Source organism: Cucurbita moschata, unplaced genomic scaffold, assembly GCF_002738365.1.
Source record: "Cucurbita moschata cultivar Rifu unplaced genomic scaffold, Cmos_1.0 Cmo_Scf00019, whole genome shotgun sequence".
NCBI lineage: Eukaryota > Viridiplantae > Streptophyta > Magnoliopsida > Cucurbitales > Cucurbitaceae > Cucurbita > Cucurbita moschata.
Genome location: NW_019268535.1, coordinates 4,380,805 through 4,393,680, shown reverse-complemented (window position 1 = coordinate 4,393,680; position 12,876 = coordinate 4,380,805). Strand labels below are relative to the sequence as shown.

The window sequence follows — 12,876 nt, the reverse complement described above, 5'->3', positions numbered from 1 at the left end:
CCTGAATCTAGTATCCAAGTTGAGTTGTCATACTCTACTAAACATATTTCTACAACGAGTAAATCATATTTATCTTGTTGTGTCTTTTCGGCTTTCTTCTTTGCAAGGTATTTTGGGTAGTTTCTCTTCCAGTGCCCGTTTTCGTTGCAATGGAAATATTTTCCTTTATCTGCTTTTTGAACCTTGAGTTTGCGGTTAGTAGGAATCTTATTTTTCCCTTTACCCTTCTTCTTCATCAAAACACTTTTAGAAGTTGAAGGTCCAGACTTATTTTTGGAGGACGATCCTCGTAGTAATTTCTTGGAGATAGCAACATTTGCTTCTCCTGTTTGTCCCTTGTTCGTTAAGAGGGACTGATAAGTCTGTAGCTCATTGAGAAGAGCAGTCAAGTTATATTATATTTTGTTCATTACCACATTGGTGCGGAACTGGAAGAAGCTCTTTGGAAGAGACATCATGATAAAACTGACTTGACTCTTCTCATCAATGACAGCTTCATTTTCTTCTGCCACATTGAAATGGACCATCATGTCCAGGANGACATGTTCTCTAACTGAGGTCCCTTCTTTCATACGGCAGTTGTAAATGTATTTTATGGCTTCATGTCTAAGGGAGAAGGATGGTTGTCCAAACATCCCTTTTAGAGATTCCATAATCTCTTTAGCAATACCCATAACATCGTGTTTCTTAGCCAAAACATCAGATATGCTGGCTAGAATGTACACTCGGGCTTTATCATTTGCCTTTATCCATCTGTCATACGCATCCCGAACTGTTCGATTTGCATTTGAGCTGGGGTTTGGAGGACACTCCTCAGTTAAAACAAACTTTAAATCATCAATGACCAGTATTGTGTTTAGGTTTGATTTCCAAGTTGTGTAGTTGTCGCCGTTTAATTTCTCAGAAGCGAGTAATTGTACTATTGAGTTTGTCATGCTGTGATATAAAGAAAATTCTATTAGTGATTTAACTTTAATCCTGTTTAATCCAATCAGTTTTAGCAAATGTAATAATGTACCCAAATCATTATTAATTTGCAATGATACTTTAGTGAGTTAGAGCAACTGCTACCGAGGGGCAGTCCATCACTCATTCACTAAACCAAGACATTCTTGACTTAAACACTATTCCCAGAATAACTCTTGTTCCTATAGTGTTCTTAGTTATCGTTGTTTTGGTCAAGAATATACCAACTCTTAGTATTTCTTCGTAAGTGTGACCCGCCATTTTCAGACCTCATAGATCGGTCCCAACAATGCTATCGAATGAAAAAGCCAAAGTTGGGAACGGACCTAAGAAATCCTATCCATTTATGGAGTTTGCGTTGTTTCGACTCCCATGTTACGACCCTCCGAATGGGTAGTTGCTCTAGGGCAACATGCAGGTGGAACATGGGAACCTCATAGTGCAACCTAGTGGTGGAGCCATAGGACGTATTTGACATACTTCCTTCTCCCGCTTACTATAAATACTTTCTTTATTCACTTTGTTATTCACTTTGTTATTGGCATTGAATCTTCTCGATCTAGAAAATAAATATTTATGTCTCCAAGGAAATTTTTTTAGACATTCTTCAAGACACAGGTCTCACAGGAGCACGTCTAGAAAATTTTTCACATGAGCCGAGTGTAGAGTAGTACTACACATCCAATTCTACTTGGACTGGAAGTTGAGACTTGGCATGGAATGATGTTTTATGATAGGTCCCAAACACAATTACACATGATTACATTTCCTAATTGTAGTAATGAAGTCACTTACCGAGTATTACTTAACATAGGTGAGTATTACTTAACATTTATATTTTTCAGAATCATTATTCAACTATAATTTTAAAATATGCGTAAATGTACCTTCAAAATATAATAAAAAAATAATAATGTAAAGATTATTATATGTCGAAGTAGAGTTCAATAGACAATGGAATGGAATATAAAAGTTGAAATAATTGTAATACTCTTTTATAATAATTATGGTTTTATATGGAAATTATTTATTAGCATATAAAAATATTTTCTCTCCTATAATCACCCTTATTTCGTGTAGATATTATAGATTATAGAATATGAAATTGAAACTAACCAATAAAATAATCAATATCTTACATATGAAAAAGGGGAAAATGTTATTCAATAAACCAAACTGGTTTAAAAGTTAAAGTACTTATTTCTCTTTTTGTAAAGCTAAAGTGGTGTAGAGTAAAGTGTGGGAAGCCACGTGATCCAAAGAATAAAAAATAGCTTGTTTCAAGAAGGAACAAAATTCCTTTTCCATTTTGAAGCAAATGTTTTCTATATGTTCTGCCAAAAAAAACAAAAAAACAACCTTTATAACCCAAAGAAGAAAACAGTGATAAGTGTTGTTTGTTTATATGTTCTTGATAACAATGTAGTGCAAGTTAATCAATCATTTATTTATTTATTTACGTAATAACCTTAAAAAAAAAAAAAAGACGGATCAAGACGGAAATGGTTGATCGTTAAGAAATTTGATTTATGATATAAAGTTACTTATGAAATATATTTTCTCTTAGCGGATAGCTTGTATTCTATTTAAACTTTCTGAATATTAATGAACGTCCGCTTCTTGGCTTCTTGGCTCGTTAGTCCTCTCTTAGCATGGTGTTGCACTATCTTTTTATCTACTTGTAAAAACATGAGATTTTCCGACGTTATTGTTTTTCTTCAACTCATCCTTGTTGGCACTCTTATTACACATTCTGAAACCATACTAGACTCGTTGAGCTCGCCCTCATTTTCCTAGAATAATGGTCGTATTAATCATCTGCGTGTTTGCTCGTCTTTCGTTTTCTAAATTTAAGATCTCTGTTTCGTTGGCATTTTTGTCCGATGAAACAAAATTGTTCGTCATCCATCCTTTTCTCTCGGCATTTTGAGTTTCCTTTTCTTACAAGTGAGATCTAAGGGTTTGCTGAAGTGTAGGACATCCGGTATGGTTGTGGTTTCATTGAAGGTGCGGGATCTCCGAGACTTGCACGTTTTTCGGTGACCGCACAAGTTATTATTATTATTATTATTATTGATATTTATTTATTTATTATTTTTTTGAAACCTTATAGAACTACTCTCGGTCCCCATATCTCTCCTTTTATCCTGAAAAAGGGCTACTTTTGAAGGTGACCAGGCTCTAAAAAATAGAAAACTAAAATCAATATATCATCAACATTATATCCTTTGATAAATTGAAGTAGCCACATAAATCGACCAAACAACCCAAAACAACTCAAGAAAAATAATAACCAGTAATTACTTAATCAAATCACAGCTTGACAAACTAAATCAAATCACTTCATTAAAAAAAAAAAAAAAAAAAAAAAAAAAAAAAAAAAAATCCCAAAGTAACAATTCTACATTTGTAGAAACTCTAGACAAGACTTTTTTAAGTATTCCAACCTTCTTCATATTGCACAAGATCTTCTTTGGTAGGACTCGAGCACAAGTCAAGTGTTGTGGGAGCTCTTCCGTTTGTCCACGAATCGCCACGCTCCCACCCATCTTTAGCCACACTACCGACACCATAAAATTTTGCCACGAAAAGGATCACTGTGGCTTGTACCATGCAAGGGGTAAGTTTCCACACCCCATACACGTTGTATGTCATCTGAAGAGAGGATTGGATTTCAGATCTTATAACCCCTCAAAGATCTACGTGTATTAGCTCCTTACGAGCCAAACAATTACAAGAGAAGTGAAGAGGAAGGAGAGACAACGCAAAATCAAAAGAATCGATATGAAACGAATGTCGAGACGACGTTACAGAGTAGAGAGAAAAGTTACCGGAGAAAAGATTCAAAAAAGGATCCAACACGTAACCCACTGGCCATTCCTAGAGCCCAATCCACCACAATGCCAACTCGACCAAGTATTCCATGAAAGCAAAGTTACAAATCGGGAAAGATGTTGAAGGAAGCATGATGAATTCCATTGAGTATAGGTGTGTCATTGGAAGTCTAAGGTACTTGACTCATACCCGTCTAGACCTTTCATATGTTGTTGGAATAGTGAGTAGGTACATGGAAAAGCCCACTATGATGCATCATCAAACGGTTAGGCACATTCTCCACTATGTGAAGGGAACCACAAGCTATGGGTTGAAGTATCAAAGAGGGTGTGGTCCTAAAGAATTAGTCGATTTTACTGATAGTGATTTAGCTAGAGATATTAACGATAGAAAAAGCACCGCATGAATGACGTTTTATCTCAACGAAAATTTGATCTCTTGGAAATCTTAGAAGCAGTAAATTGTGGTACTATCTTCCTGTGAGACCGAGTTCATTGCAGCACCTGCGGCGTCGTGTCAAGCATTGTGACTGAGAAATTTGTTGAGAGAGGTGACTAGAAGTGAACTAAAGTTGGTAACTCTCTACGTCGACAACAAATCTGCGATTTCTCTGATGAAGAATTCAGTATTTCACGGACGCAGCAAACACATTGACACTCACTTCTACTTCATCTGTGAGTGTGTTGAGAAGAGATAAATTGTTGTGGAGTTCATATGCACTAGAGAGCAACGTGTGAAAATTTAAACCAAAGTCCTAGCAAGGATTAAGTTTGAAGAGGTGTGGGAATTGTTGGGAGTGAAGAATCTTGATCAAAGTCAAGTTTACGGAGGAGATTATGAGCTTATAAACTTGACTTATAGAATAAGTACTAACTTATTGAGGAACTTTACGAGAATTATTAGTAGATTTAGTAGAATAAGTTACTGACTCATGAGTAACTATAACTTTAGAAGAATTGTTAGTGGACTTAGTAGAATAAGTTATAACAGAGCAACTACAATAGAATTGGTAATAGTTGCCAAATTGTGGACCAACAAAGTTTTATGGTTGTAGATTAAGTTTTATGCTTTAATTAGGAAGATAGCGGTTCCTTAACTTGAGGAGAAAATTTAGGAAGCTAGTTAAGTGCTTTCTCCCCTGTCAATACTCATGACATTGTATGCTTTTTCATACAACAAAGAGATTTGAAAAGCTAAGTGCTCAACCTTTCTTTGCTCCATAAGATCTCTACCCTTAAAGTGTTCCTTTGCCTCTTTTACTTGTTTTGACATATTTTCGATCGAGGGTAACATCCATCATCCTAAAGATGAATGAGTTCAAGTCTAAGCTACCATGATTCGCCCTAGAAACCTGGACACCACGGTAACTGTAGACAATCTAGGTAACTCACCAGACTTGGGCAGCGTGGATAGTGCTATCAGAGCCTCCACTTCCCTCTACCGTCGAGACTGAACTCCGATACTAAGATCGTCGAGCTAGGAAAATTCGGATAGGATGGATAGCTTTAATGTCATTTGGGTCACTGTTGATAGATTTACCAAGACAACCTACTTCATTCTAGGTACAGCCACTTATCGAGTAGATCAATGGGCCCAGTTATATGTAAAAGTGATAGTCGAGATGCTAAGTTTACTTATAATTTCTGAAATTTTTTGCAAAAGGAGATAGGAACGCAACTCAAGTTCAGTACGACATTTCACCTTTTTTTTTTTTTTTTTTTTTTTTTTTTTTTTTTTTGTATAAAATAGATTTGGGGTGTTGTTGAACAAAAAAAGAAACCAAAACCCAAAGAAGATATGGGTCTGTACGAGGAGAAAAAACAGTTATACAAGCTAGTGTTGAGGGGAGAATGGAGGCGTCTGCTGGAGGTATGTAAGGGTGCGAGGCAGTTAGTGTTTCCGATCACTAGCAATCGAGACACGGCGTTTCATTTGGCAGTGTACAGTGGAAAAAAAGAACCTTTAAAAACAATTCTTGAGCAGGTGATGGAGATGGATTACACAGAGCATTGGAAAAGCTCCGCTGAAAACACACCTCTACATGAAGCTGCCACTGCGGGGAATTTGGATGCTTTCAAGCTTTTGGTTGAGTTCAGGAAGGAGGATTTGTTGGCGTTGAACAAGCGGGGTGAAACGCCTTTGTATAGGGCAGCCAGATATGGGCAACTTCAGATCGTTGAATATATTTTGAATGAATGTGAAGATTATTACACTCGATCTCCCCTAAATTGGATGGCAGATGGTACTACTCCAATCATTCATGAAGCCATTCAAAGCGAGAACTTTGGTTAGTGTCTCAGTTTTTGTTACCATAATTGAAGGTAATTCAAAGGTTTAATACATATAATTCAAAGCTTTTATCGCAGAGATGGTTATGATGTTGGTGGATTTCGACAAGTCACTGTTGGAGATGAAGGATTCAAAAAACCAGACGGCTCTCCACGTGCTGGCCAATATGCCACACATTTTTGAGAGTGGATACGTGAAGGGATTTTGGGGAGAATTGATCTATAACCAGGATTTGTCGCTAAACATAAACATAATTGGGAGGAGTTCCACCCACCCTAATTTAGAAAATATTCATGGGTTTATAAGTAAGGAATACATCTATGAAACGTTTCTAGAAGCACAAAGCAAAATCATGAGAGCTTAAGCTCAAAGTAGATAATATCATTCCTAACATTTTAAACTCTTAAAAATGAAAAATTCTTAATTTTACTCGTATTCAATCAAAAACAAGTACTCAAGGATCGTTTGTGCGTGGCAGGTGCAAACGTTAGACAAAGTTTGAAGAGGTTGGTTGGGAGATTAATCATGCGAGGTCTTCTTTCTCTAACTCTAAAACATGTTTTTAACAAAAAAAAAAAAAAAAAAAAAAAAAAAAAAAAAAAAAAAAAAAAGTGTATATATATATATATATTAATTATGACATTTAAAACACAGGGTGGACACAGATTCGAACATAGATTTGTCATGTTGTGGGGAAAAATGGGAGCCCAACAGCACTCGTGTTAACGTATTAGAACAAGCAAAAGACCGTACAGCCGATGGTAAAAAGATTGAATACATGGACCACCATGAGACGCCACTGTTACTGGCCGCAACCAGGGGAATAATAGAAGTGGTCGAAAGGATCATCAAAGCCCACCCACAGGCTGTGGACTACGTGACAACTGTTGGGTTTTATGTCCAAAAACTCATAGTTTGTAAACAAAAATATATTCTATTTTCAATAAAGTTGTTATTGTTGTTTATTCAGTAAAGATTGTTATTGAATAAAGTGAACTTTACGATCATTAATCTAAATCCAATAAACTAAGAACACTCTGGCTATAGTATGATTACTTGAACTATATGTAGAGACAAAAGAGTGGATCAAGTTCAAGTATATATAGTATAAGGATAAGGCTGAGTACCTTATTCTGGGGACACTATGGATGCGGCCCACTTTTGTATATGATATAAACAATGTGATCACTAAATTATACATGTGAAGACATGTGAGTGGGGGCGTCCTATGCAATGAGTATTGCATAAGATCGGACCATGAAGAAAACCACTCTCACTTTATAATGTCATTTACTGTTGAGACTGATTTTCTTTCATTCGATAACCTAGGTAACTCGGTTTTAATCCTGAGCTAACCATGAACTCATGTTTATTCGGAATTATCCTTAGATTTGCATGGGTGAGAGTGGCTCTAGTTCGCCGACTCAATAGGCCTCCCATTTCAGGGGTAAGACTGGGTGAATGGCTAGGGACGTGGGGTGCAAGATGGAATTCACTCCTACCCACTTTTAGGGATAGAAGAGAGGTAGTTCCCTTAAGCACTGACTCTAGGTCTTGAACAAGGGGCCCCACCCTCTCATTAGCCTGAGAGGGATTCGGTTTACTGGTTGAACCACAAACCAATTGTTTATTAGAGATCAGTGAGACATAAGGAACAAGAAGTAACTTTAGGGGTAAAATGGTAAATTGACCCACTCTAGTTACGAACAACCTGTGAATGATCGACTTACTAATCATGGTTATATCAAATGGACATAAATATATCTATAGTGAGGGGAGTGCAACTACTAGGCTATAGTGGAGTGTCCTAGTAGTTAACAAATGTTGGTTAACAAGGTTAATGAGTTTAACCGGTTAATCTTGGATCGTTGGAGCCCATGATCTATAGGTCCATTAGGTCCTTCTGCTAGCTCATATCGAACTAAACCATAGAACAGTGTGACGAGTGAGTTCGAAGTGTTCGAATTCAAATTAGGGAATATGCGCTACATATATACGATATATTTAAACACATTTTTGTTTTATTTACGAATTAAACAAAAAGAGAGAATCTGAGATATTTAAATAAGATTTAAATATCTTAATCAATTATTTGTAAGATTGGATTGGGATTGACATTTGAATTAATATTAAATATTAATTAAATAGTTTAATTAATCATTTAATGTTACTCTAATTTGAAATTTATTATTCAAATTAATTGTTGAATTAAAATGTTGGCTTCATTTAGTGGAAAAATCCATGTTAGTGGAATTTTGAGGTGTCAAAATTTGGTTTAACCAAACTTGCATGCTGGCCAAATAAACCCCACAAGTATGAGTGGAACTTTGAGTGTCAAAATTTGGTTAACTCAAACATGCATGTTTGCCACATAATCCCAAACATTTGAGTGGAATTTTAAGTGTCAAAATTTGGTGATCTCAAATTTGCATGAACATGCAAACATGACTATTTAAATAGAGCGATCATGGTACATGGAAGGTCTTCTTCTTCTTGGTGAAAAACCTTGAGAAAAACCTCTCACAAACACTCTCTACATATATATAAAATCCCTCCCAAGTTTAGTCACTCACCGAATTCCACAATCCCGTTCTAAGGCCGGAGGATAGTGGAGAAGACACTAGTGGTGGTTCGAAACCAGTTCGTGGGAAAAAAGGAGTTTGACTACAAAAGGTTAGTATCTAAACTCATTAAGTTTTAATACTTATGAACATGGTAGTTATTTACTATAATTGATGTTCTAAAAGTGCCTAAGATCCAAATTGCTTCCGCATGTATTATATTAACACCATAAAAAACAAACGACAAAAACATTCTACATGTCATCATTGCACACCGACAACTCAACATCTTTGAATGGATTCAACGCCGAGTTCTTATCTTGCACAAAATGGCCAAGAGGATCGACTTGTTGGGCTAAGTATTGCACCATGTTGGAATCACTAAATTCCTCAATCATTCCACCTTTGGTCCAGCAATACAGCTTCAAAATGAGATCGACTGGTTCGATCGCATCCACGAAATGATTCCGCACCCTTACAACATGCATTATAGCAACGACGGTTGGAAACCCCGTGAGTTCTTCGATGAAACTCAACAGAATATACTTGATAAAAGCAAAGAATGGATCAAGAAAACCTCCGAGTCTTGCTCCGCTGTTGCTGTCCTCAACTCCAAAACTGGCACTCCGGTTCTCCTCTCTGAACCTATCTACATGTTGTTCACCACCATGGACATCATCTCCCTCATCTCATCGCTCTCCTCCTTGGTTATGTTTCTCTTGATTTTGACCTCGCCTTTTGAGATCGATTCTTTTTTACATGAATTGCCAATTCAACTGTCCTTGGGATTCAATCTGTTGTTCTTGTCGGTGGCGAGCACGATGATTGCGTTCGCAGTGGCCATCGTGCTCATTATTAAATCGACCAACATGGTGTGAGCGAAATGCCTTTTGTGTTTGGTGACGCTTCTTCCAATAACCATTTTTGTAGTAATGAAGTTTCCGCTGTTGCTGGAGCTGGGGAAAAGTGTTCGAAAGAGTCTACAATTTCTTTGGAATTTGCTTCCCACGGGTTTCCTCACCATGTTTTTTGAGATTCCTTCCCATTTTTTAAGCAAGAAATCTACTTGAATTTCATGGCTGGATTTGGGAGCGAATATAACTGCAAGATACTTAATAAACTACTTTCTTTTCTTACCTTAATTACATGTACTAATTGTGACGTTTGTTGCACATAAGGTTCAAAAGTGTTGAAGGGTTACTAGTAGATACATGATGTGTTGAAAGGTCACTAGTAGATACATGTATGAATAGATACATATGTTGAAGGGTCACACTTGTACATGTATAGATACATGTATGAATAGATACATGTGTTGAAGGGTCACACTTGTACATGTATAGATACATGTATAAGTACATGTATGAATAGATTTATTAGTTCCTAATTAAATAGGTGCATGTTTTTTGGATAATGGATGGTAATGGGGAATGTCCCAAATTACCTATATATATGTATGTTGGCATTGGTGGAAAGCATAGAAAATCAAACAAGCATTCCTTCGTAGTTTTCAAAGTTCTTTTCTCTCAAAGAATTCTACCAAATTTCTCTATTGTCACCAACAACTGGGATTAGAGCGATCTTGCAGCAGCAAGAATGGAAGTAGAAAGACAAGTTGAGAGCTACGTTCAGCCTGCCATCCCGAGGTTTGATGATCACTATGATCATTGGGAGATGGCGATTCCCTCCTCTCTCCCTTTTCGGGGAATGGCTGCAATCACAAGCAAGTCATTGAATGAGTGTGGGGCTCCGAAAGCACATGCGGGATAAGGTCTTTCAGGAGACGGTCTAAAAAAGGGTCCGGTCTAGAAAGAAAAGAGAACTCTCAACAAGCTGGAACTAATCAAGATCAATAGGAAGTCCCGTAATTTCTTGACAAAGTTCATGCCACGACGATCCATATGTAAGGGCGGGCTGTTTTGTTGATGCATTCTGGTTGAGAAAGTGTTTTGTCATTCTCTCCTTAACTCGCATATTCAATCCTTCTTGAACCTAGGAAATTCATGTTGATGGAAAATTTTCTCAAATCAAAGGAGTTTTTTGATATTGTGGAGACGGGTTATGTAGAGCCAAATGAAGGCGAGGTACTCTCAGCTGTTCAACAGCAACGATTGGTAGCATCGAAGTTGAAGGACCTGAAGGTCAAGAACTATTTATTCCAGTCCATTGATCAGACTAATTTGGAAACAATGCTGCAGAAGAAGACATCCAAGGAAATTTGAGATTCTATGAGAAGGAAGTATCAAGTCTCAACGAGAGTAAAGCGTGCTCAACTTCAGGCGGTTAGAAGAGACTTTGAAATTCTCCAAATGCAAAAGGGAGAAACGGTGAATCATTATATTGGCAAGGATACGAGTCTTGCAAGTAAAATGAGGATGCATGGTGATTCAATCACAGATGTTGCGGTTATAGAAAAGATTTTGCGATCTCTAACTCCAAAGTTCGATTACATTGTATGTTCTATTGAAGAAGCAAACAATGTCCAAGAGACGCAAATAGATGAACTCCAAAGCTCCCTGCTAGTACATGAACAGAAGCTCAATCGTACAAGTGCAATAGAGGAGATGACAACCTTAAAGATATCCACACCAAGTGAAACTTCAAGCTCCAGAGGTAGAGGGCAAAGAAGAGGCAGAGGTCATGGAAGAGGCGGTCGAGAAAGAAGTGGAGATGTTGGCAGGTCAGCAGATCTAGTCAGAGACGATTATGACAATAAAGGCAAGAGACATTTTGACAAGTCTAAGGTGGAATGCTACAAATGTTGACGCCTTGGACATTACAAAAATGAATGTTATACTAGGCTCCAAAAGAAAAGAAGAGATCAATCCAACTTTGTGGAGAAAAGAAAAGAAGAAACTGTTAGGATCGCACAATAACGCACACACTCGATCTAGATGAACACAAAGAAATAGGAGAGAGAAAATGCAAGGAGAATTCTGGCTAAAGGATTTGTATTTATGAGTATGTATAAAAGAGAATACAGAGAATAGAAAGTACATTTTCGAAGCTCTACCGGACGGGATATATATATGGTTCAGTTTAATGTATATAGCTTTACCAGATTTAACTATCTACTATATATAAAAATTTACCATATATAGCTTTACCGGATATATCCGTTGACCAAGCTATAAATAAGAGAGCGGGCTCCATAACTTAACAATTCTCCCACTTGGAGACTGATCCAATCAACCAAGAATTTCATTCTCAAATGATTACTACACTATCCCAATTAAGGCTTTGCATAACCTTAATTTTCCAACATCAACACATTTTGTCAACATGTCTGCTAGATTCTTTGCACCATCTATCTTCTCTAAACACATATCACCTTCTTCCACTAACCTGCGAGTGAAATGGTATCGCCTTCTAATGTGTTTTGTCCTTGAATGATAGACTGAGTTTTTCACCAGCTGTATGGCACTCTGATTGTCTGTATAAAGAATCTTCTTGCACTGCTTTATGCCTAATTTTTCTAGATAGTCTGTCATCCATATCATCTCTATTCCAGCTTCAGTAGATGAAAGAGCGACGCATTTCTGAAGCTTGGACATCCAACTCAATGCTGTTTCATCTATAGTGTAGATATATCCAGATGTGCTCTTGCTAGAGTCTACATCTCCACTAATATCAGCATCCACAAAACCTTGCAGAACTACTCTGCCATTGTCATAACAAAGTGAAGTATTGGATGTACCTCTTAAATATCTCAGAAGCCACTTCACAGCTTCCCAATGTTCTTTCCCTAGATTTGCCATGTACTTGCTAACAACTCCCACTGCATGTGTTATGTCATGTCTAGTGCAGACCATAGCATACATCAAACTCCCAACTGCAGAAGTGCACGGAACTGATGCCATGTGCTCACATTCCTCAACTGTCTTGGGAGATTGCCCCTTTGACAATTTAATATGATTTGCTAGGGGGTAGTCCTAGGTTTAGCATCATTCATCTTGAATTTGGACAACACCTTCTCAATGTACTGCTCTTGGGATAGATTTAATGTGCCAGCAGATCTATCTTGAGAAATTCTCATCCCAAGAATCTGCTTCGCTGCACCCAAATCTTTCATCTCAAATACTGAAGACAAGCTTGCCTTCAAGTGGTTTATCTCCCTCATACTTGATCCAACAATTAGTATATCATCCACATACAGTAGTAGAAACACATAAGAATCAGTGTATTTCTTGAGGTAGCAACACTGATCCTTTTCACTCCTGTGGAA

General features: G+C 37.2%; 2 protein-coding genes across 2 annotated transcripts; both read left to right on the top strand.

Moving 5' to 3' along the window:
* The first annotated feature begins 5,598 nt into the window (after positions 1–5,598).
* On the top strand, positions 5,599–6,454 carry LOC111456725 (espin-like). Its single transcript, XM_023098692.1, has 2 exons — positions 5,599–6,088; positions 6,168–6,454. Exons 1-2 carry the CDS (start codon positions 5,599–5,601, stop codon positions 6,452–6,454), a joined length of 777 nt encoding a protein of 258 aa, XP_022954460.1.
* Positions 6,455–10,879: 4,425 nt separating this feature from the next.
* On the top strand, positions 10,880–11,416 carry LOC111456724. Its single transcript, XM_023098691.1, has one exon. It carries the CDS (start codon positions 10,880–10,882, stop codon positions 11,414–11,416), a length of 537 nt encoding a protein of 178 aa, XP_022954459.1.
* The last annotated feature ends 1,460 nt before the right edge of the window (positions 11,417–12,876 follow it).